The sequence below is a fragment of the Pipra filicauda genome, unplaced genomic scaffold (assembly GCF_003945595.2).
Source record: "Pipra filicauda isolate LSUMZ 115617 unplaced genomic scaffold, ASM394559v2 scaffold80_size11013439_pilon, whole genome shotgun sequence".
Lineage (NCBI taxonomy): Eukaryota > Metazoa > Chordata > Aves > Passeriformes > Pipridae > Pipra > Pipra filicauda.
In genome coordinates, this window is record NW_024104987.1 from 1182052 (window position 1) to 1207704 (window position 25653).

At 53.8% G+C, this 25653-nt stretch overlaps 1 protein-coding gene across 1 annotated transcript; it reads right to left on the reverse strand.

Annotated features, from left to right (window-relative positions):
* Positions 1–500: 500 nt before the first annotated feature.
* Positions 501–25643, reverse strand: NPLOC4 (NPL4 homolog, ubiquitin recognition factor). The gene is made up of 17 exons (XM_027725368.2): positions 25518–25643; positions 24509–24589; positions 22121–22233; positions 21472–21651; positions 19511–19559; positions 18489–18583; positions 17715–17838; positions 16978–17157; positions 15981–16067; positions 14413–14484; positions 13434–13560; positions 11154–11314; positions 4944–5015; positions 3780–3875; positions 2968–3084; positions 2032–2134; positions 501–1707 (listed from the first exon to the last, which is right to left on the reverse strand). The coding sequence occupies exons 1-17, from the start codon at positions 25530–25532 to the stop codon at positions 1550–1552; spliced, it is 1830 nt and encodes a 609-aa protein (XP_027581169.1). The 5' UTR covers positions 25533–25643; the 3' UTR covers positions 501–1549.
* Positions 25644–25653: the final 10 nt, after the last annotated feature.

The following is a 25653-nucleotide window of genomic DNA, read 5'->3' on the forward strand; positions in this document are numbered from 1 at the left end:
CGCTCTCTGGGCTGTGCTCCCCAGCTCTGGCTCCAGCAGCTCCCGCTCCCCCTGTTCCAGGCTGGGCTGGCACCGGGCCCGGCCGCTCACGGCTCCAGGGCTGATTGCAAACAGACCCGGACACGGCCCGGACACGGCCTGGACACACGAGTCCTGCCGGGAATGCCGAGCAGTGATGGGGTGCAGGTGGCACAGCACTGGGGAGCAGGGCCCCCACCAGTTCCTGCTGGGAATGGGAACTATCCCAGCCCTATGAGCGCTGTGTCGCCTGTTCCAGTTGGGAACATGGAGCATCCATGGAGCTCCATGCCAGCAGAGGTGACGGAGTGTAGATGACACGGTGCTGGGGCACAGCGTCCGCCCATTCCCAGCGGGAACAAGGAACATCCCAGCCCCATCCCAGCTCATGGGAGGGAGCGCAGAGGCACTGGGGTGCGGTATCCCCCCTTTCCTGTTGGGAATGTGGAGCATCCTGGGAGAGGTTACAGAGAGCAGGAGGCTCTGGTTTGAGGTGCTTTTATTCCACGTTACTCGCAGCCCCCCTGCCCGGGCGCCCCCCAGCACTGCACCCCCAAACCCCAGCACACCCAGGGAAAAGCAACCGCAGCCCAGAGCCGGGCCTTGGGATGAAGCCTTCGGAGAGCCCCAGTGAGGGGCGGGGGGCCCAGAGGGTCCCTGCCCTGCTGGACGCCAGGACACCCTGTCCTGGAGCAGGAAGGGGCCTTCAGCCCCCCTCCCATGATGGGACACAATCCCAGTGCCCCTGGGATTGAACCAGAGCCGCAGAGACAGGACAGGGAGGCTCCAGGACAGGCACCTCCATCATCCACCTCTGTCCGGGGGCAGCTCCAGCCAGGGGCTAAAGGGAGGGTGGGGGCAAGAGCCCCAAGTCCCAGCTCCGGCCAGGACACGCTCCAGAGGGACGAGGGCATGGGGGAAGGAAGGCACCAGCTCCTGGGACACACCAGAGGTGAGGTGGGTGCCCAGGTTACGTGGCTGTCCTGTCACCCCTTCCTCGGGAGCCCACTCAGGCTCTGTGGGGTGACACAGCACCCGGTGGGGACACTCCTCCTGCAGTCCCCACAGGGTGCCAAGCTGAGAGCCCACCCTGTGCCCGGTGTCCCGTCCCGCTCCGGGAACATCAAAGCCACCTGCCCACCCCGCCGGGGCCAGTCGGTGCCGGAGCTGTTGGGATCCGGGCACCCACACGGGCAGGGAACGGGAGCAAAGCTGCAGGCAGGGAGATGCCAAAGCCTCCCCATCTCCTCAGGAGGGAAGTGGGCACGGACACCCCCTGAGCCCCCTGGCAGGCTGGCAGCAGTGGGGATGGGGGGGGCAGCCCGGGGCACGGGCTGAGGGGAAGCGTCAGTTCTCCGGGCTGGGAGCACCAAGCGGCTCCGGGATGGCCCCCGAAAGGGAGCGAGGAGTAACTGGGGGGCTGGAGCCACCCCGTGCCCGGCTCCGCAGCCGGAGCTGGAAGCTGAAGGGAGGAAGGGGAGGGACAAGCGCCGCGCCGGCTGCTCCGGGGAGGCTCGGGGCGGGAGCGGGGCTAGGAACGGGGCAGGCTGCACATCTCGCAGTGGTCCGTGCCCGGCTGGTTCATGAAGGTGCAGTGCTGGCAGGGCCACATGGCTGCGGCCACGGCGTGCGACGAGCCCCCCATGGCGCCGTATTCCTGCATTCCCGAGAGCGGGACACCCACCGTGCCTGCGGAAAGAGCCCGGAGGGAGCGCTGGGATCCCTGCACAGCCTACCCCGCAGCCCCTCCGGTCCCAACCCTGGGAGTGTTCCAGGGGGCTTGGAGCAACCTGGTCTAGGGGAAGGTGTCTCTGCCCATGGCAGGGGGTGGGATGAGCTTTAAGGTTCCTTCCCACCCAAACCATTCCACGATTCCATGACCTAGCAACAGCTTTCCTCCCCCTGGAGCCTCCAGCAGCCGCTTTAGGGGCTTGGGAACAGCACCACACACAGCCCCCAGCCAGCTCTGCCAAGGGACAAGGGACCCCCCCGCCCCAGGGACCCCCCTCTTACTGCAGAGCTGCTCGATGGTCGCCCACTGCTCAGATTTTTTCCAGGTCTGTGCAAGCTCCTCATTTTTGGTCCTCACGGCTTCCAGCAACAAGCTGATGCTGTCCTGGAAGCCACAGGAGGGAAATGAGCACTGTGACCCCTCCAGTGTCCCACTGGAAGCTGTGACCAGGGATGTGCCCTCCTTCCCTAGCACGGCAAGGCAGGACCCTGAGCCTGAGCTGTTCTCCCTTTCCTGAGATCCTTGGAGTGTCCCAGTTTATCCCTCTGCTCCCCTCAACAGTCAGACAGACCCCACATCCCAGAAGATTCCGTTCCTCTGCTTCCAGGATGTATGACCTACTGCTTTGGGATAGTGTGCCGGTGCTGCACAGCAATCCTGACTTCCAGAGGGGCAAATCCTCCACGCTGGAGCACTCCAGCCCCCATCCCCATCCCCATCCCGATCTCCAGCTGCCCAGGGTCATCCTGGCTGCCTCACACATGCGCAGCCTCCAGCCAACACGGCCCAGCTGGATCCCACCGGGAAGCTCCGGTGGTGCCGGGGCAGCTGCCAGGCCCGCAGTGCCCGGCCAAGGGCAGCAGAGCTGCACTGCCAGGACACTCCTGGCCCCACCATGGTCTGGGGGCTCTGCTCTCGTTCCCACAGAATTCCTCATTCTGAGATAATTTTTAAAACGTTTCCAGCTCTGGGAGCCGCAGCCAAGTTGGCTCTGGAATCATGTGGACAAACACCCCCCTCAGTGCTCCCAACAGCTCGGGGGTTTTAAAAGGGTTTTAAAACTTTTTTACCCTTCTCCCAACAGCTCAGCTGGGAAAAGACAGCAATGGGACCCGCCCAGGGACACAGGATGGCAGGAATGGTCACCCCCACCCACCTGAGGGACCTGGGATGGGGAGGATGGATAGGGACAGGACTCTCCCCACCCCACTACGTACCCGCAGAGGCATGACCTCGTTTGTGACCAGGAAGAGGAGCAGATGGAAATCAGAAATGATGTCTAGGAAAATGGAGGATGTGTTTTGGGACAGGTACGTGGCCAAGCTGTGGAAGTCCTGGAGAGAGGGGACAGTAATGAAGAGAAGTCACTTCCTATTTTGATGCACTACCAGACATTTCTGGCACCTCTGGGCATTGGCTGCAATGTGCAGGGATGATCCCAAAATCAGATCCCAGGCTGGCTGATTGAATTCCAGCTAACAACTTCCAGGGAAAGGGATCTCTGCACCCACACCAGCTTTTCCTGACCAACTCCAGTGCACACAGAGCCAAGAAGTGCTCAGTGGGGCCAGGAAACTCCAGCCCTGTCCCTATGGAAAAGGGGCAGAGGGGGATGGAGCAGCCCTTTCCTCCCCATCCTCTGCCCTGGCCTCTTGCAGGAACAGCGCCCTGTGCTTTAAAATTCCAACCAGGAAGAGAAGGCAGTGCTCTGGGAGCAGAACAGACCCCAGACCCTCTCCTGTCTGTGGGGAGAAGCAGGTTCATGGTGTCTCTGTGGGGCTGGAGCCCCTCGGCCCCTCTGGTGCTGCCTGGGGGGCACAGGGAGCCCTGATCCCGTCACGGAGCCGTCGGGAACACGGCTGGCAATCAGCATTGGCATGCAGACACTGCTCTGTGCAGGAAGGAGTTTGGCAGCTGCACTGGGAAGGGGTGACTTGAGGGCACAGCTGTCCCTCTGCAGCTGTCAGTGAGCACAAGGGAAGCAGCGCCAATCCCTACGGAAGTGGCTCCATCAGGAATCAATCCTCACCTGAGTTTCTCCCAGCACATCACGGTTCTCGATGGGGAATGGATTTTGAGAAATAGAAAAAGTGTAGACTGGATCCTTGGGGAAAGTTGTAGTAATCTAAAGAAAAAAAAATCCAAGGAATGATGATCAGAGGCCAGTGGGATATGGGAAGCAAGGCTTGGGATAGCCAAGAGCAGCCATGGCTATGATCCCAGCTCAGCCAAACAGTGAGGGATCCTACGGGGATCTGATGGCTTTTAATTCAATTTAAAGTGATATCCCATCATCCCCTTGGCTCCCAAGCAGCCTTGTTTCTAAGGAAGCTGGAGGGACATAGATGGAGCTTGGTCCTGACAGATGCCATGGAGACCATCCCTCTCTGCACAGGTTACTGGGATACAGCGATCCTGGCACAGCTGTGCTAGGGGGGGATCCTGGGGGCATCCTAATACACATTCTATCCCTCTGTTTCCATCCCAGTGACAGCCCAGGTATCCCAGGAACAGGTGCCTTCACTACTGCAGGAATCCCTGCGCTCCATCACTGCCTGTGCCAGGGGCAGCTGGAGCAGAGCAGTTGCTCCGGGTGGATTTAATCGTTGTTGGCACCACCTCCAGCTCCAGCAATATCATCTGTCATCCCAATTATTTGCTTTCCTGCCTTCCATGCCGTTAAGTTTGCTTCCCAGCCCCAGGGCTGAGCCGTGCCGTGCCTGGCAGCAGCTCTGCTCCGGCCAAACTGTGCCAGAGAGTGAATTCCCCCTTCCAAGAAAAGGCATTTCTGGACAACCTGCTGAGTCACTTGAAGGAGATGGATCCCTAATTGCTGCTCTAAGACAGGCAGCTGGAGTTCCTTCCTTAGGCAGTGCCCAGCACACGGATCTGTGGGGCAGCTGCTCCCCGGCCGTGTGGCTCCGTGCCAGGGCGGAGCCGTGATAAGGCACCAGGCAGTGCCTTCCTGGGAAGCACCAGGCAGTGCCTTCCTGGGAAGCAAGAGTGTTCCCTGGCACCACACCGGCCCCTCGGAGCAGGGCGGCCACCTCCCTGCTAGGAATGCCTGGCAGCAGTGGAAAGAGGGGGATGGCGTGTCTCAGGAACCACCTCCAGTGGGAATTTTAGAGATGGGTGAAGGGTTTGCTGTGCCCTGACCACCTCCCGTGGGAAGCAAACACTATGGAATACTCACGTCTATGATGAGGTACTCGACCGGCAGCGGGCGAGCCAGCTGGGTGATCTCGTTCCCAAACTTGTCTATGTCCTGAAAGAGGAAGAGTCGGATTATTCCCGAGCATGGAAGTGGTGTGAAGCCCAAGGGATCATGCCCTGGAAATGCCCACCCAGGATCCTGAGCTCTGGCAGATCACTGAGGGTGGAAAAGAACCCAGCTGGGTGGTGAAGGGCTGCCCAATTCCCTGTAGCTCTCTGGGGCTGGAGATCTCTGTAATTCCAGGATCTCTGGAATCAGGAAACGGGATCGCTGTTTCCTCGTGAGCCAAGGGAGTGTGTGGTCACAAACCACCTTGGGCTTGTCTCCTGCTGGATATGGACTTGGAATTATCTAAGGAGTGTAAATCAAGGTGTGATTCTTGGGGTTGTTGGACTTGATGATCCTTATGGGCCCTTCCAACTCCAGATATCCTATAATTCCACGATTCTAAATGCCATTTAAGCAGCTCTTCTGTCTAAAAAAGGAGGGACAGGCCACATCTGCCTCCTTAGCCGAGGCAAACCTGCCTTTCTGCAAATCCAGGAGTCCCTCATCCAACTCTTCACCTGGGAATTGGGAATCCAGGCACTTTCTCATGCCCAGACCCTTAGAACCAAGCACATCCCACGGCGTAAACTTGTTTTGCTTTGCCAGACGAAGGGAACATAAAGTTTAATTAGGGAGACAAACGGCCAGCATATGTTCATTAATCATAACCTGACAATTAGACGTGATTGATGTCAAACACGCCGAGTTCAAACGGCGCTTCGGAAATAAATCCCAGAGAACTGACACTTTTCATTAAAGATTCCGTACGAGGGGGTTGTGTTTTCTACCTAAATCATCACTTAACGTGGTATAAATCATTCATTGAGCCCCACATAAATCATATGCCCATAATTCCCAGTCAGGGACTCTATATTGGAGTTTCCATGGACTCAGTGGCTGAAGCCAGACCAGAGGTGTCATCCCAGAAGGTTGTGAGTCCCATTCCTCCAGCAGATCTCCCATGGGATGGGAGCAGCACTCCTTGGGCTGAGCCAGGGAGCACCATGCAGGGACAAGCTGCTGACTCTCTCCTTTCTCCCTCCCCTTTCCCCCAGCCGTTTTCTCCTGGAGAACACCACTCCCCCACTCTCCCTGGTGTTTACACAGCACAACTATGCGGAGCAGCAGCCAGCACCATCCCGCTCTCCCAGTACTCCCAGTCAGACCTTGCCCCAGCAGGCTCCAGCACGCTGCTCCCCTCCAGGCACAGCCCCGCTTCCCGACCCCCTCCCCAAGCACCTCCTGTCCCCAGGAACTGTTCCCTCTGTAAAAAAAAACCTCCCTTTCAGTCTTTGAAGCTCCTTTGAAAAGCAGTTCTGATAAGGATCTTTGCTCCTCACACATGACAGGTTGTTGGGAGCTCCTGGCCTCAGATCTCTCTTGCTCTGACAGGAGCAGGAGGAGCTGTGGAGCCTTTTTTTGGGAGATCACAGGACCCCAGAGCCAACCTGCTCCTAGATCTCAGTGATACCACAAGAGGCAGGAATCAGATCCAATCAGCTTCCCAAACACAATCCTGCCCCTGCAAGAAGGGACCTGCAACAACTCACGCATAATTAGCCCATCTGGAATTCATTTTCCAATCTAATTAAGTTCTAATATGCAGAAACATTTTTCCAGCACCTGTTGGCTTTAATCTCCCCCTCTGGGGATTTCCATGTTAAATGCCTGCTTTTTCATGGCATGCTGCTGAGAACTCCAAGACATCCACAGACTGGGACCTCGCTCCCCCTGAGCCGAGGACGTGTCCCAGTCCTGACAGAACAGCCCCCCCAAACACTGACATTCCTCTCCCACCCCCATGGATCCTTTAACTATGTTTTAAAGGCCTTAATGAACATCAAGGTGGGAGAAAGATCCTTACCCTGAACTTGGCATCACCAGGACCCCACCAGTGCTCTATTATTGCTGCAGCCTGAGCCCCCCAAAGCCCAGTGGCACTCGTTCCAAAGGGAGCCAAGGAAGGGGTTAACAGAGCCACAGCTATTTGGCTCCTGGACAAAAATCCATCAGCAAGGTCTGGACAATGAGTTATCCTGGTGGAGATTGCATCAGGGCTAGGATTAGAGCCTTCCAAACCACTGTTTGGAGGCAGAAGCTGCACAGGGATGGGGAAGAACAGGGAAAAGGGTGGGAGCACAGCTGGTGTCACACACCTTGGTGGGATGGAAAGGCTTCTGGGTGGTCTTGGGATTATCCACAGAAGGTGAGGGGAGCAGCCAAGTGAGGAGCCTGGGCGGGTGTCAGCCAGGAGGGAGGCTCCGGATCCATGTCCCAGGGCTCGACAGCCGTGAGCATCCCACGCCGTCAGCATCCCAGGCTGTGAGCATCCCACATCCCACGCCGTCATTCCCGACCTGCTCCCTCGCTGAAGGCACCGTGGAGCTCGGCAGCCGCCTGTCCTTCCCGTGTGGGAATAAATCCCAGCCTTGCTCTTCCCTCTGCCACTTCCCAGCACTTTGCCGGGCGATCCTGCCCCTCGCACGGAGAGCGGGGCTGAGGCACAGAGACAAAGCGACTTCTCCAAGAGCAAGTGACAGGTCAGGGAGAGTTGAAACCCTTCCCAAGAGACTCCTGGTGAGCTAATCCAGCATCCTCCTCCCCGGAGCAGCCAGGACATTTAAGGCTAAGGCGGCTCGTGGTGGGAGGGCAGCCAGGGAAGTCCTTCCCCATCAGTGAACGCTCCCTGCAGCCTGGCTCTCCCTGGGAAGAGGATTTCCAGTGCCATGGAAGGACAGCCTGGCTCAGAGGTCCCGCTGGGCTCTAATAAAAGCAGGGCCCTGGCTTGGGGTTGTCCCAGGGCGGGATGGGACACGTGTCACTGGTGCCAGGCCAGGGCTCAGAGCACGTGTGGGACTTGAGGGCAAAGGGCTCTTGCACAATACTTGTAAAGGGCTTTTGTCTTACAGCATCCCAAAGAAACTCTGGGGGGATATTAAACCATCCCAAAGAAACTCTGGGGGAATATGAAACCATCCCAAAGAAACTCTGCAGGATGTTAAGGCAGCTGTAAAATGCAACTCACTTCGAGGATGATGATGACATCGGTCATGTTTGAGCTGCCACAAATACCAGTGATAAGAGACAAAGACAGCCAGCCCCCAAATCCAATCATCCAAGGGTTTTAAAGGGTCTGTAAAACACAGGAATCTCTTTCCCCAGTGGTGGAGCAGTTCAGCAATGTCAGAATTCCTGGGCCAGAGGACTGGGAGGAGGGGACAGCAGGGACAACAGAGTGCAGGCAGGGAGGGATCCCTCCAGCTGGGGCACAGTGCTGAATAATCAACCCAAGGTACATTCTTAGGGAACTCCAAATCAATCCAGCTGTTTTCCAGAACCAGATGGACAGAGGAGGCTGCTCGAGGGCAGCAGACAGGACAGAAAACACTTGTGTGGAACATTCAGAAGGGCTCGCCCTCATCCAGCTGAGAAACTGGGTGAAGTGGTCGTTGCAACATCATCATCTTCACTCACAGAGTCTTTACCCGGACCCGTGTCTGTCTTGACAACATGGAGTCCTTCACGAGTTCCGTGTGTTGAGCTCTCCAAGCAGCACGTGCCGGCTGTGAAACGTTCCAGCTGGAAACGCTGCACTGAGATGCTTCCCAGGCACCCTGGGAGGCTGGGGGGGGATGTGTCCTTCCTCCTGGCTAACTTCACCTGGGGAAGCACTTCAGAGCATAGTAACTTGTAGTCACAGTCCCCAAAACCCTCAACTCCCACGCTGGGGCAGAGCTCTCACATTCCTGGGCCAGGAGAGCAACGGCCGCGTGTCCAAAGCCAATTCCACGGGGGTGGCTCCTCGGAGCAGCAGGCGAGGGGCCAACGCAAAGAGAATGGTAAAGAAATACAGAAACCACACAGCTGGAGGCTCAGGAAAACTGCAGGACAAAGCCAGTGCCATCAGCTTTCCCATTTCCACGGAAGAAAAGCAGTACCTTTTCCCATTTGGAAGCCGGAGGTGAATCCACTGGCCCTGCTGTGGATCCAAGTTCCCTGGATCCTGCCTCACATCTGGCTGTTCTATAAATACATCCACACTCACAAATATCGGCCTCCTGGTCCTCGTTCAATTAGAACTAAGTTGTAGAGCTCCTTTCATCCTAAAGGGCTTTTCAGATGGATATTGTATGGGAATACACATGGACTTTTCCCTGGACCAGTTACGGTTGCGCAGTCAAGGGAAAACAACTACTCCAAAGTGCAGCTTTCTCCCCAAAACTGGCTGGGGGGTGGACAGAGGGGAACCATCACAGACCAGGACAAAGAGGGAGCAGGGCACTGGACCCCAAAGATTCCATCCTGTGCTGCCAGATTCTTCCTCCTCCTGGAGTTCACTCAGGCTTGGACAGGGCTGTTGTCACCAGCCCAAGACAGATGAGGTTGTGTCTCTGACTCCAAACCTTGCCCATTTAATGGGACCCCAAAGGTTTCCCAAGCCAGGAGTGACTAAGCTTTACATAGATTTAAGAACATTAGGAAAAAATCAAGGGGTCCTAGAGCCAAACCCGTTTAAGGCTGAGGTATAATCCCACCCGGCAGAGCCATCCTTGAGCACTCCGTGAAAAGGGCAACTGGGGAGAGAAGTTCTAAAACCCGAAATCAGCTGCAGCCTGATCTGGTGAATCAGTGGTTCATGGAAATTTCCACGGAAGGCTGGAGCCATCCGTTCCCATTCTGTTTATCTCCCTGCTTCAGATTACGAGGGGAGTGAAGCCCTGCTGGGAACACCCACCAGCTTCCTGCTGCTCCCAGCACCCCGGGTGGCCCACATGTGGGACACAGACCTGTGGGACCTCCTGCAATGCGCCCGAGTGTGGCACAGCCCGGGCTCCTCCGGAGCGGGATCAGGGCACGCCAGGAGATGATCTCATCTCCCTCACGTTCGGGGCCAACCTTTGCACACCCCAGCACTGCTGGATCTTAATTGGCCCCGGTTTATCAGCTCCGAGAAGGAAGAGAGGCAGGGATTCCATCTACCCTCCCTCTCCAGCACTGGATTGATCCCAGAGGTGTTCCTTGTGAGGCCAAGCCAAGCTAGCACTTCAGCGTTAAGGGGTGGATGATGGGGTCTCTCAGGGAAATCAGCACTTCCCAGTCCCAGTTTCAGGACATGCAGGAACAGCCTGACCAGCTCCATTCCTGTTGCTGGTGCACAATCCACTCATTCCAGTCATCCCAAACGAAGGCAGCTTTCCTTATCCCGTGCTCCTTAAGGGACAGCTTTAATACAGGCAGCAGGAGCAGGCACGACAAGGAGGAGATAATTAATGGGTGATGGATGGCTAATTAGCTGGCGAGCAGTGCCATTAATTAATTCCTCTGTCCCTGCTCACGGGGCACCACCAGCCCCGCGCTGGAGCAGCAGCGCTATCGGCATCCGCAGGGAGCCTGATCCCGAGCTCCTGACTCGGCCCTGCAGGAACACGAGGGGCTGAGGGTCTCCAGAAACAAGTGCCAAGGGAATAATGACATTCCATCCATCACCAACAGACCCAAAGGGCGGCAGGCAGGGACCAGCAGTGACACTCCAAATAGTCCTGGGACCCCCTTCCAGCTCTGGAGTCCTCAACATGGGAAGGACGTGGAGCTGCTGGAGTGAGTCCAGAGGAGGTCACGGAGATGCTCCGAGGGCTGGAGCCCCTCTGCTCTGGAGCCAGGCTGGGAGAGCTGGGGGTGTTCACCTGGAGAAGAGAAGGCTCCAGGGAGACCTTAGAGCCCCTTCCAGTCCCTAAAGGGGCTCCAGGAGAGCTGGAGAGGGACTTTGGAGTGACAGGACAAGGGGGAATGGCTTCCCACTGCCAGAGGACAGGTTTAGGTGGGAGATTGGGAAGGAATTCTTGGCTATGAGGGTGGGGAGGCCCTGGCACAGGTTGCCCAGAGAAGTTGTGGCTGCTCCATCCCTGGAAGTGTCCAAGGCCAGGTTGGAGCAACCTGGGATAGTGGGAGGTGTCCCTGCCCATGGCAGGGGGTGGAATGAGATGGGCTTTAATGTCCCTTCCAACCCAAACCATTCCATGATTCTATGAAGTGAGAGTATTTCGGACCCGCTTCAGTTGTGCACATGTTCCCTGCTGCTCCTCAGGACCAGAGTGTGGATCCAGGGGCACATCCCAGTGCTGCCCAGGCCCTCACCCTTACCTTGTAGAACACATCAGGCACGTACTGCTCGCTGCTGGACTCCTTGGCATAGCCCAGCTCCGGCGCGTCCCGGCAGGGCAGGAGGCACTCGTCCCGCACCAGGGCCATGCACTGGTTCGACACCTGGTACCCCTCGAAGTGCACCTGGTTGTCAGGACCACCTGGAAAAGGAGAGAGTGGTCAAAAATCCCAGGATCACTGAGGCTGAAAAAGAGCTCCAAGACCATCGAGTCTGACTGTGCCCGATTCCCACCTTGTCACCCAGCCCAGAGCACTGAGTGCCACGTCCAGTCATTCCCTGAACACCTCCAGGGATGGGGACTCCATGGCACAACCCTTTTCATGGAGAAATTCTTCCTGAAAATCCTGCACAGGGGTGATTTCCCCAGGGTAACTCCGAGCGCAGCATTAAAGTTGGACTCGATGAGTTTGGAGCTCTTTTCCAGCCTTAATTCCAAGACTCCATGAATTAGACTCGAGGGTCTTGCTAACAATGAGAAACACTGAGATGAAGCTGCTGATGCTGCTGCACAGGAAGAACTTTAAGCAAGAATTCCCTCTAAGCTCCACATTTCTTCAGTCACACACAGTTCCAGAGCTATCCCAAGAGCACAGACCCAGGGGACAGCAGGAATGCTCTGCCAGGAGCTCCAAGGAGGAGAAGCTGCCCTTTTGGAGGCTCTGACAGCATCACCCTCCCACTACCCTGCAGGTGTCTGTCTCCTCCTTTTCCAAACAAAACCCAGGCACAGCGTTCCCAAGGAACCCTGAGCTGCAGATCCCCTGGTCATGTCAGGCCTAAACAGTGTTTTCTCAGCCTGTCCTGGATGCTTTGGTGGAAATCTGACATGGAAAGTGGGAATTAAGAGCCTGGCTCGCGGAGGCATCACATGCTTGGCGCTTTCCTTTGGATAATGTAAGCAACATCAGGTCATGTGTCACTGGAATACAACTGGAAAGAGAGGATAGAGGCAGATGGTAGGAAAACATTACTATTTCCAAAGCTAGGAATTCAGGAGGGGATAGGAATTAATCCATGGAGAGGATTTAAAGGCAAAGTTGAGGCAAACTATCCAAATACATTTCTGTGGCACAAAAGGAAGGACTCAAGTGTTTAAATAGAAACCTGCTGGGCTGATTGAACAGAGGAGAATGAAATTAGCTGGAACAGCAAAGAGGAAATATTCCTTTTCTACCCTTTGATCTGTAACCTCAATCACTCACTGCTCCAGAACAAACACTCCTAGAAATTAAACATAGACCAGGACGGGGGGAAGGCCTGAACAAAGTGTGTTTGCTCAGTAAAACACCTTGTTTAAAAAAAAACCCCTGAAATAAATATATATATAAAAAAAGAGAGATACAGATCTATCTTTAATGAGAGATGGATGTGTTTAGCAGTCTGGAATGTACAGGAATGGGCCTGTTGACTGAAAAAGAGCTTTTTCACTGAAAAAAAGGCCCCGGGAAGCCTTACAAAGCCAGGCTCAGGGCAGGCAACATCCCATCCCACTTTCACTTTTCACACTGGATGTTATTTGGAAGTCATGAGGGTTTTTCATTGTGTTAAACAGACCCAGAACTCAGCGATTCTGCTCCAGGGAAGGTTTAAATGAAGACATGTGTCATCTCATGGAGAAGAGCAGAGTGAACTGGGAACACTCCAGCCCTCCCACCACATGCCAGTGTCCCCCCTCCCAGCCCAGCCCATCCACAGTGCCTCTGGAGACTCCCCAAAAATGGCTAAGTCCAGAGGTTTTAAGCGTAAGCACTTTGCAGGCGCTTCTGTTTTATTCAGCCAAAAAAGTATGTTTTCAAATCCCACATCAGGGTTTCCCTGACAGCAACACAAGGGAGATAAAGGTCCCTCCTGAACTTCCTGAAGGAGGAATTAATCCACAACTTTAAGGATCTGGATTGTTATGGTTCTCCACTGCTGCTTCCAGGCAACAGAACGTGGAGCTTAAAGATTTGAAACAGAGAAGTGAGACCCAGTTATTGCCCTGGCTGCAAGCAGAGAGGGATTTCTGGATCAGAGAGGTGAGTCTGAGTCTCATATGAGCTTCTTTAGACAGTTGTAAAGTAAAAAAAATAGGTAAATAAATAATGAGTAATAATTGCAGAGAGGATAGAACAAAGAATGAAAAAGTATTTTAGCTGATAGAGTAAAACCCTTGTTAAACAGGACAGATGGGGATCAGGGTGTGTGATTTTTGGCATATTCTTCTACTAACAAGAGGTAACTCAGGTGTAACCCAGAGAGCTGGGGCCAGTTTATACCTGTAGCCACAACCGTGACAAACTTGGATCCAAAGTGCCCATCTGGGGAGAGGCGACAGATGTTGGGCTGCTGGTTCTGGAAGTTGCCAGCTGTGATGCACTCCTCTGCACTCAGGTAATACGTGTCCTGAGGGGAGAGCACCAGTGCCAGTCAGCGAAAGGACAGCGTGACGTAGCCCAGACCTATTTCCCTGGGCTGCAGCCAAGGGAAACGACCAACACCCCAGGAAAACACGCTTTCGTGGAAAGCTGCTGCAGAGCCCGGGACAGGAATGTGACCTGTCAGCTCCCCAGCCCTGAGCTGGCTCAGGACTGTCCCATGGAGAGTCCCCACCCACATTTACACACCATTTTTTTTTTTTTTTAAACTGAAGTTTCACTTTCCAAATATGGATATCACTGGGTTTACAACCACAGGAAGCTGAGGAGGTCGAAGTTTGAGCCACGTATGTGTCACAAAGCCCAGTCCATGGGAACATCCTCTGAGTCACTCTGGGTTTGCACCTCACACCCCCACTCCCTCTACTCCACAGAGTTTTATTAATCCTAAAAAGGGCAGGGTTAGATGGGAGGAAATCCTTCCCTGTGAGGGTGGTGAGGCCCTGGCACAGGTTGCCCAGAGAAACTCCCATCCCTGGGAGTGTCCAAGGCCAGGCTGGACGGGGCTTGGAGCAACCTGGGCTAGTGGAAGGTGTCCCTGCCCATGGCAAGGGACTGGCACTGGATGTGCTTTAAAATCCTTTCCAACCCAAACCATTCCATGATTCCATGAGCATCATTTCATTAGAGGGGTGAAGGGCTGCAGGCAGCTCTCCCTGCTCTCCAAACAGCTCAATCCCAAACAGTTGGAAGGGTTCAAGCTCCCTTTCCTTCAGAAGCACCCAAAAAACCCCATTTCACAAGAATTCCAGTGTCACCTGCACCCCTGCCCTGCCCTGGCTCAGCGGCTGGAATTAGCTGGGTCACACCTGGATCTCACCTTGTTCCTGCTGTATCGAACGGTGCCTTTCCGTGTGTCCTCAGAGACCAGGTCAGTGAATATCCAGCCGACCTACAAAGGGTGATGGAGAACGTTGCTTTAAGGAAAAAAAGGACAAAAAAAAAAAAAAAAAAAAAAAAAAAAAAAAAAAAAGAAACAAGAAGGAAACCAGAAGAGCTTATACATTTTCAGCTCACAGGACACGATGTTCTTGGCTCCCCTCGGCCCTGTGCACGCTGCCTGCAGGGAATGGCTCTCCCAGCTGTGCCGGGCTCTTGGAATCCCATTTCCAGGAGCAGCAGCATGCCAGCTGGCTGGCCAGGGCACCTGCAGTGTTATGTTTCACTATGGAATATTTTTCATGGAAAGATCTGGAGGCTGCAAGAGGCCTCTGTGCCTCCCACCCCCCAGCAGAAAGCAATTCCTACAGAGTGCCCGGAGCAGCTCACGCGGTCCCAGTTTGAACCTCTCACATGATCCCAGTTTGAACCTCACAGGCTCTGGTTAGGAGGAAGCTCATACTGGAGTGTGATTCATTCCAAACTGGAGTCTGTCCCGACCCAAAAAACACATTCCTGCTTTCTGTGGTTGCACACTGGTGTGTGCATGTACACACCAATAACCCCTGCAGTGGGCATCCCTTCCACACACGTGTGCCATGTGTACACACACCTCGGGATGAACCCTCTCCACCCCTGTGCCAATCCCAGCCCCCACAGCGTTAACCCTCCTGAGGCAGAGCTCCCTGCAGAGCCCAGACAGACCAAACCCTGCAGCCAGCACTCAGTGACGTGTTAAATCCCGTGGATTAAAAATATCTGATGGGAGAAGCGGAGGGAAAACATGGTAATAAATAAAACACACAGAAGTCTTGCTCCAGCCTCTGGCGAGGGGTGAGATCTTATCTGGGAGAACAAAGCCCTCCCCACAGATGTTTACAGTCTGCACTGAGCCTTCTCCCAGTCGAGTTTTCTTTAGCAAGTCAAATCTTGTTTGTGTACATCCCATTCCTGGCATTCCCACCATACCAACGGTGCTCCCAAACCGGAAAATATCAGCGCAGGTTTGAGGGATGTCAGGAAATCAGTGGACCCCGAAGGGATGACTGGCAGGATGGAACTGAGGGGGACCTGCACCCCTAAACCACACAACTCACTCCCTACAGCACCAAGAGACCCCATGGAGGGCAATAAAATCCAAGAGGAGCCCCTGCTCCTGGAAAAAGAGCACGGAAGCAACTCCAGCTCCATCTGTGCCAAATTAGCACTTGCCTGGGAGATGCTCCCAGGAGCGGCTCCTGTCTGAGGGGAAAGAAAGGGAAAATGGTGTTTCTGTTGCTTTGCTCCAGCCTCTGATGTCCCTCGTGACTCCAACTGCAGCTGCAATGCCCCGTGAGGGGTGTGTGCTCAGGAAAACCCTCTGGTTTGGGGTTTTATACCTAAAAATGTATATTTTATATCTTAAAAAGTTGCTGACACTTAAGTGAGATTTAGGTAACCCAAAAGGTCTTGGTCTGCTGATTTCTTTCCCTGCCACACACAGACACACAAGATCCAACACATCCTGACCTTCCTCAGGCCAAGCTTTGCCGCGATCTCATCCACGACCTCGGCTTTCGGATCCTCCAGGATCTCCAGGCTGTTCTGTGTCCCGATCTGCAGCAGAGAGACACCCGTTAGTGAGAGAGAACAGGAAAAAAAACCAGGATAACCACTGTGGGGAGTGAGGCAGAGCATGGTGTCACCCCAGAGACCTCCCCTTGCAACTCTGCTCTCACACACATTCCCAAGGATCCATTTGTTCCTCTTCCACTGGCAATCTGTTGGATTTCACTCTGGCCATGCTGCAGGAGTCACCAGGATGAAGGAAGCACAGGAGGAGGGCTCAGACCGTGTGAAGCCAAGCGGTGCCGTGCCCCATCTAGTGGGGACTCCAGCCCAACTCAGCCTCAGCCTCTCCACCGTTCTGCCTTCAAATCATTTGGATTTCATTCTGTCTAATTAAGCTGCTTAAATTTTCCCAGAGAGCTGGGAAGGAATTGCAGCAAGGGCTGCAACTGTTTTTTCCTAGCACAGAATTTCTTAAAATTTCCTGGAAATCCAGGAAACAAGGGAAGATGAAAAGTGAAATCCACTTTTACAGTCACCCTGGATTTAAATAATTTGAACACAGAGGAATGTAATACATATAACATAAAGAGAAATAGATATTAAAAAGAATATGTTAATAAAATATAATATAAAAATGTAACTTATAAAATAATATAACATAGTATTAAATAAACATAATAATATCATAATATATTATAAATACATAATAAGAAATAATATAAATAAGAATAATGTGGAAAAAAGGCGGGGAACCAACAAAAAGCAAATCTGGGTTTAAAAATCTCTTGGTGGCAGTAGCTGATGGTGACATTAAGGACATAAATCCCATCATCTTTTCCTCGGGACAGTTTTCCTTGTGGAGCTGCGGCTGGAAACGAGTGAGGTTCTCCCACACTCAGCAGGTGTTTCTGTGTCCCCCAACCACGAGGGGACCCCGGGAGCAGCGGGGGCTCACCTGGGGGGGTTCATAGATGGCCGCCACCTCTGCCCGGATGCCCAGCGGGATGTCTTTGTGCTCCGTGTACCGGCCGTACAGATATCCCAGATGCTGGTTCCCTGTCTTCCTCCAGAAGTCTAGGAAGCGATCTGCAATTGTGTGGTTCTCAAACATGATGTTGTCAACATGCCTGTATTTCTGTTTGACAAAGTTCAAGCGTCAGGCCGTCCTCCGCTGGCTCCGGTGCCTTCCCAGGACTCACTCACACCACCCCTCTGGAGCGGGATCCTGCCACAGCAGGCGTGGGGGAAGCTGGGGGCTCCCTCCCTCTCCCCTCTGCTCAGCTCCCACCCCTCAGCACTGCTCCCTGCCCAGCAGGTCCCACCACGGGCTGGAGTGTGGGATGTGCTGAGCATCCCCGGCACCTCGGGGTCTCTACTGGGACCTTCACCCCAAGAGCCTTTGCAGGTAAAATGACACTGAAATTCAAGAGGAAACAAGAAGCTGAGTGGCCTTTGGGATCCCCTGAGGAAAAACAGCAGGATTCATCACTAGTGCTGCCAGCTCAGTCCTCCACACTGGGAAGAAACTGTTGACCCAGGACATTTTGGAACCCTTTATTGCAAGGCCTGAAGAAGCTGGGCAGGATTTCCCTGACACCTAGAGGCTTCGTGCTCCAGGCTGGCTGTTCTGGAAGTCACCTCTCCCAAAAGGGAAGCCAAGGCCCCTGTGAGGTGCCATGAGCTCAGTCTCACCTGTCTGTTGAGGGTGATGGCGCTGGGCTGGCACTTGGTGCAGATCCCCTCTGGCCAGGGAGGGTGTCCCTCACACCCCGACTTGATCTTACAGCTGATGTTCTCCAGGGCTACAAACTTCCCCCTGGGAGAGGGGGGAAGAGAAAAGGGGGGAAAAGAAGGGAAATGGGGGAAGAGAAGGGAAATGGGGGAAGAGAAGGCTGCTGTTACCACAGCAAATGCTTTTGGAGCAGTAATTTATGGAGCACATGGGAAGTAATAGGTTGTAGCACTCGGGCAAATCAGAGCTCCTTTCATGTTCATGAGGTTTCCTGGAAAGGGAAGTTCCCTTCAAATGGAAGTATCACGGACTTGGGCTGCATCTCCCAGAGAGATTTAAAAAATCCCAGTGGTATTTAGGAATAGCATGGAGATACACCTCTGTGTAACTTATGTCCGTGGAATTTGAGAACCAGCCTTGGAGCTTGGTGTAACTAGGGAACCTCCTTCCTTCCATCTGGCCTTCTCCCCCCATCAGGAGTGTTTCCTGGAAGTAATTACATTGCCACAGAAAAAAAAGGAAAACTAGAAAGAATAAAACCCCTAAAATAAAAAGCCAGATTATTTTTTCCCCCCGCCTTTTCCTTTTTTCTTTTATTTTTCAACACGTTTCCTCCTCAGTTTGCCATTCAATCCTCGTATCCCACACTGAGATCTGTCTGTACTCTCATTTGTGTTTAAAACAAAAAAAAAGAAGCTACAACCAGATTCCCTTAAACCCAGAGCTTTTCTTACTTGTCTGCCCCTCCGGTCAGCTTCCTGATGTAGGCATGGAATGACATGTGCTTCACAGGAGGCTCCAGATGGTTCAAATAATCCTCATCGAACGGCTGCCAAAAACACCACACAGAGCAAAGGCAGGTCAGGCACCTGTCTGATAACACCCTGATCACTGAGCAAATGGATGTTCCAGAGTCAACCCCACCAATGTGGAAGCAATCAAGGAAATTCAGGCTCATTTTCAAGGCAGCTACTACTGGGATACAAACAGTGCAGCTTCACAACGGCGAGTTTTATGGTCGCCTCCTGCCCTGGTAACAGATTGGCTCCACAAATCAGAACGAGCCTCAAAGGCAAAAAGCCTTTTCCTTTCGATATCTAACAACAAACAAGGACACAGCTGTTCCAACATGGCCAAGGGCTTCCAGAGCACTTCCAGCAGTGGGGAACAGCCATCCTGGAATGGCCAGGATCCCCTTTGGTGGGGTGGCTGCTGCTTCGTGCCATAAATTACACAGCCCAGCACGTTTGGAGGCTAAAGCTGCTTCAAGCTGAATAATCATGAAATCATGGAATGGTTTGGGTTGGAAGGGACCTTAAAGATCATCCAGCCCCACGCCCTGCCATGGGCAGGGACACCTTCCACTAGCCCAGGTTGCTCCAAGCCCTGTCCAACCTGGCCTTGTACACTTCCAGGGACGGGGCAGCCACAGCTTCTCTGGGCAACCTGTGCCAGGTGGTTCAACTGGGAAGTGCTGGGATACATGAGAGAAGGGACGAAACAAGAAGATACAGGAAAAAATGAAGAGGGAGGAAAAATGGAGCACTTTTTAAAGCACTTTCTGTTAAACTCATTATTGCAGAAAACCATCATTAACCATGATAAACCCGGGGCCACAAAGGCCTGGAGCTTTAGTGATCCCAGAGCCAGCAGTGCACAGCAGGATTCCAGCCCGGAAAAGTGTTCCCCTCCTAGGAAAAATGTTCATACTGGGAGAAACTGGTGTGAGTTTGTAGCACCCTCCTGGGGCTCTTACCTCGAGTGGGACACAGTGAACACATTTACCCAGGGGGCCGTGACGACACCTGGGCAGAGAGAGAGAAAAATGGGGTTAAATCTCATTTAATATGGGAAGTGAAGGAGGAATAAATCTTATTTAATATGGGAACTGAAGTGGGGTTAAATCTTCTTTGATAACAGAAAAATCAGACTGTAGGAGTTGCTCTCGAGTAATTTTGGTGTGGAAGAGCTACATGAGCTCTGAGCAATTCTCCAGCCCCCAGGGAATGCTACAGAGGGGTCATGGAATGATGGAATGGTTTGGGTTTGAAGAGGCATTAAAGATCATCCAGTTCCACTTCCTGCACCGTCCACTAGCCCAGATTGCTCCAAGCCCTGTCCAACCTGGCCTTGGACACTTCCAGGGATGGGGCAGCCACAGCTTCTCTGGGCAACCTGTGCCAGGGCCTCCCCACTCTCACAGGGTGGAATTTTTTCCTAATATCTAACCTAAATTTCCCCTCTTTCAGCTTGAACCCATCCCTCCTTGTCCTGTCACTCCAGTTCCTGATGAATTGGACTTGAATTATCTTGTCCAGGTTGAAGTTAAACCTGAGAGTCTCAGGTCAAGATCAAACCCTCCTTATGTCCCTGGGAAGAGGCTCTGCTGTCCCAAAAATCACCTGAATCCACGTCAGGTCAGGTTTCACAACCCTTCAAGTTCAAAGAATTCAGACCCTTCAAATTCAAAGAATCTCCAGGCCACGTGGCAGGGCAGGTTTTAACAAAAAGCCACCCAAAACATTCATCCTTTATCAGGCACTGGAGGATGGGCTGGAACAACCAAGTGTGTGTTTTTTGGGCAGATAAACCCCGCAGGGCAGAGTTAGAGGAGAAAACCTCTCCTTCTATGGTGATTGTTTTAAAGAAACCCTAAACCAACAATAAAATCCCCCCCAGCACTAAGTCAGTGCTGCTTTCCAAAGGAAGGGCTCTGGAGATTGGTGTGTGGAGACAATGGATGGGATCCAGTTGCAGGATTGATTTTAAGGAGATTTTGTGGCAGATAATGTACAGAAAGGAGCCCTAAATGCTGCTAATGCACTCGGCATCCTTCACTTGAGATTGATCCACCCTCCCAAACCCGGGAACAAGCCCAGACACCTCCTTTTATCCTAAATACTCACCCCTGGGCTTTGGCTCCCTGCTAGGAACAACTTCATTGATTCCCTGAAAAGTGTGGGCAAGTTCAAGACAATGTTTTCACCACAGAGTGGTGGGTTTTGCCTTTATTGCTTCAATAATGTGACATCTCATCACTTATGGTCAGCCTAGGAAGGTCAGAGAGGATTTTCCACACATTTCCCTGCTGCTGCAGCACTGAGGATAAACCATATGGGGGACAACACCACAGGGAAGGGCAGATGATTCTGTTTCAGCAACAATTCCTGGTTGCCTTTAAAATTTTCCCTCAAACCCTTTCAGGAGTCTCTTTCCAGAGGGTTCCAGTCCCAAGGCCACAAGTGGGACCCAAATGGGATGTTAATGCTGAGCAATAAAACCCCATCACCCATCCAGGGGGTGTTTTAGCAGCACCAGTGTAGATTTTGGGTGGGTTTAACCCATTGTTGTATTGTTTTTACACAAGTAGAAGCTGCTTTGTTTCCCAAGGGCTCTTGCATGGAGGAGCTTTGAAAAGTGGGACTTTGGTGCATTTTTGTGAGCAAAAGGGACTCCCTGGTTTCACAAAGGTCAGAAGGGCACGTGATGGAAAGGAAGTAAAAAACTAAGCAGGGAAAGACCCAAGTCTCAATTCCACATCTCTGTCATGGGACACTTCCACTCATTCCCCTCGCTTCTGTGTTCCCCTTTATGAGAAGTGGCTGGATCTGAGGGCTCAGAGTGCTCCTGCTTGGGACATTCCCTGGCTGCTGGGCTCAGACATGACATTCCAAACTCTGGATACAGCAGGAACACACACAACACCCCCCCACTCACAGCTGCTGGTCTCGGTTCCGGTAAATCTTCCCATCCTGCTTGATCAGGTACTGGTCGATCTCATCCTCCACCACCTGGGGGGCAGCCCCAGGCCGGGAATTTTGGGAGACAGAGGTGTCCATGGTCTCTGAGGAGGAGCCAGCTGGGCTCAGGGGGTACAGGAACAGCATATCCCCGTGCCTGCAGGGGTGGGAGACAGCACACAGGTAGTGGGAGAGGTGAGAAACAGCACTCAGGAAGCTGGAGCTGCTTCCCAACAGGCAGCCAACCTCCTGGAACATGGAAGAGCATGGAATGTGTCCAAAGTATAATCAGACTAGCTCAGGTGGCAGTTGGAAGCTGCTCCATCAGCCACCTCTTCCTGCTGCTCTGGTCATTTGCCACAATAAACGCAAAACCCTTCCATCAAGAGACACAACCGAGGGGAAAAGATGGAGAAAAAGGCAAAGGGAACCTATGGAGAGAGGCAACAGCTCCAGGAGGGCAAAGGAGTAGTGTGGATCCTGTGTGGATCAAGTCACAGCCTTCCCAGCTGGCACATTCCAGGGACACGCTGCACATGGGATGTGATTTTTCCCACCCCTGCGCATTTTGGAAGCTCCAAGCAGAGCCCCCCACGCTGGAAAAAATCCTTCCCATGGGGACTCACTTGATTTTGAGCAGGTTGAGGGATTTGTTCTGGGCTGCTGTGATCTCCCCTGTCCTGTTCCTGTTGGTGTACACGGAAAAGCCATTATTCCTGAAGCCAAATTCCTTGGCGACCTGAAAGACAGGGGAGAAGGACAAGGTGTGAGGTGCCTGAGGGCTGGAAGGGGCTCAGAGCCAGAGCTGATCCCAGGGAACTCCTACTGCAGGAATTCAGCACAGTTCTGAGCTCAGGGTAATGGGGAGACATGGAAGAAACAGCTGGAAACAAAAGTAATGGATTAAAACAGGAATTTAAACACCCAGAATGTGTCTCTCCCTCACACAACACAAATGCAGAGTTTGATCTAAATCCAGGCAAGCACTGCAGGACTGCAGGGAGAAACTTCTCCACTATCCCAGTTCTCCCTGTTTTCTCGCTCCAGCCACATCAACAAGTCATTCCCATCCTCCTGGGACCAGAATTCCTCATCCACACCTTCACCTCTGTGGGTCTTTTGCCCTCAGCTCTGCTCCCACCAACCAGCTGCTTCACTCAACCTCTTCCCGCTGTTCTGCCTGTTTATCCCCACTTTCCTCCTCTCTCCCGTGGAATTCACCCCCACAACAGCCACCTCTCAGCCCCCACGCTGGTTTTCCCTGCTCAGTTTAAGGCTGATTGACTCGGGATCAGTCCAACACCTCTTCCCAGCAACAATAATTTGCACATTTGACCACTTGAAAACATCAGTTCAAAAATGGTGTTCAGAGTTCCTCTACTTGACAAGTTTTGCCCCAAATTCTGAAGTCAGTGGTCTTTATTCTTAATAATAAAAATAATCCCTGTGGCTTTGGGAACAGGGAATGCCCCCAGGACAAATGTGATGAGACACAAAGAACTGTCACATGAGCAAAGCCATGAAAAGCAGGTTTTTTTCCTGTCAGCTCCACTGTGATTTGCAGCAGTGAGTGATCCCTGTGAATGGGACCCTTTCACGGGGATCAGCTCCTGCTCCTCAGGCCACAGAATTCCATTTTTGGGGCAAAACACATTAACAACAGGTTTGAGTTGGTTCCCGATTCAATTCTACCCTGAGCACAGCCAGAGTCACTTTTTTAGGGCTTTTCCCTGGATGTGGTACAAGAGACAGGGAGGATTATCTGATCCCTTATTCCTTGCACACTTCTGGAGCTTCTCTGGAGCAGATCCAAGTTAATTCCCTGTAGGGAAGCAGCAATCTGATGCCTCTCTAATTCCAGCTGTCCCCCTAAACACCAACCCCACTCCCTGGGTGAACATTCCAGGGTTAAAATCCACAGCACAGGTAGGAAAGACCTGGATTAAGATAAAACATGGATCTCAGGTGGCAAAATTTGCCCCTTTTCTCTTCCAAGCAAACCCTGGAAATAAACCCACACAGGTCTTGTGTTTGGCTCAGCAAGAGGACAGAACCTTCCCCAGACCAACAGGCCATTCCAGGTGCTTCTGTCCTGGCAGGAAGTGTTTTCCAGCCATTGTTCCACACTGCCTCGGGTAACCTGAGCCCTGGAAAGCAGCAGCTTGTTCTGCACAGGCTCCAGAGATCCTGAGAGCTTTTTTTACCTCGGGTGAGGCTGCTCAGAGGCTCCAGCGGGTGTCCCTGAGCCAGCCCTGGAATCCAGTAGGATTTTTCCTGGCCAGGTACGAATGCTGTCAGGGAATGCTGTTGGGTCTGGGCTTCAAACAAAGCAAATGACTCACAGAGAGCAGGTTTTGGGCTGCTCCCATTCCCTTCCCTCTCACAAGGAGAACAAAGAAAGCCCAGTCTGAGGGTTCCAGGCTGCAGAGGAGTTCCAGGAGGGAATGAAATGGAGAGCTGCTCACTCCTAAAGAGCAAACTGACCACGGAGCAGCTGCATCACCCCACAGCCAGACCCCCTGACAGCTCCTACGCGGCGTGTTCCCTCAGCCAGGGGGGAAATCCTGCCCAGAGCTCCCTCAATCCCTCCCTTGCTCTCTCCAGACCCATCTTGGAAAACCAGCAGCACATACAGCACATCCAAACGACATTCCAAGCCCAAATCCAGCAGCTGAGCCAGGCCTGGACCTTGGTTTGACCATCCCCCAGCTCCCCTGTGCCATTGTCACCCTCTGCTTCCCAGCTGCCACTTCTTTGGGAGAACCCTAAAAAACGTCCTTCCTGGGAAAGCTCCCACCCCAGGGGACCCCAGCAGAGAAGCTGAGGGAGTTTATTTTCTTTAAATGTGTTCTTTTCCCTCTGGAACAGCAGGAGTTACCCCAACAGAAGTGTGAGTTTCCCCCTGGAATGCTGTCCCGTGCTGCTGGCAGTGAGGTCAAACACAGGTATCCCATGGGATAAGCAGTGGGAGCCCTGCCCCATCCCGTGGGGAGGCACAGGGGGTCCTGGGGTACCTTTTTGAGGAACGTTGCCACCGTCTCTCTCTTGGTGGCCGTGATTCTCTTCACTCCCTCTGGCGACTGCACACGGATGATCTGGGAGGGAGGAGACAGTGGGTCAGGGAGCAGGACAGAGCCCACCCTGAGCCCCCAGCCCCGCATTCCCCTGGTCCTCCCTCCCATTCCCATCTTCCAGAGGCTCTGGGAACACCCAGGGGGACAGCACTGGGTGGTGTCTGCAAGTACAGGGGTGGAACCATCCCAGTGCTCCAGTAGGAGCATCTCCAAGGAAAATACTTCTCTGAGCTCAGAGCTGGAATTAAACCCGCAGGAGGGCGGATCAGAGCTCCCAAGGGGGGGTTATTCATGCAGGCACCAGCCCAACTGGTGTTACTGGGCACTGCACTGGTCGTGGCTGAGCCCTGGTAATCAGGAGATGGGGAGAGGCTTGGGCTGCTCCCGGGAAACCAGAGCTCAGGAACGGGAAAACCGGCAGATTCTGGGGTGGGGGGGAAGGCCAGGGGAGTCCTTCGGGTGCAGGCAGGGAAGGGGCAAAGGTAAACCCCGCTGTCCCGGGGCGTGGAGGGGCTGGAGCTGTTCTCAAGGGGCCGTTCAACCGCTCCTGGGGGAAACGAGGACACGGGCAGGGGGCGGCGTGTGTGGGGAGGGGACACGGGGCACACGAGGGGACACGGAGGGGGACACGGGGGGAGCTGCCCATGTCCCGCCGTCACCCCTTCTCACTCTCTCAACTTCCATCCCGGGCACAAGCCCGTTGGGACGGGACCGGGAGCCCTTCACCGGCCCCACCAGCTCCTTCTCCACCTCCCCCCCGAGCCCCTGCCCGGGGCTCAGAGACACCGGGGGTGTCCCGGCCCCGAACCGCGGGAGAAGAACCACGAGGGGCCGTCCCGCGGCGCCGCGGGCGCTGCCCGGCGCAGGCACCGCCGGGCCCGTCCCGGTGCCCCCGTCCCGGCCCCGCAGGAATCTGCTGCCTCATCGCCCCTCCCCCGGCCGCACTCACGATCGTCTCGGCCATGGCGCTGCCCGCGGGCGCCGGGGGCTCGCCGAGCCGCTCACGCACGGCCCGTCCCGTCCCGCTCGGACTGTCCCGGCCCGTCCCGGCCCTTCCCGGCCCTTCCCGGCCCTTCCCGGCTCCT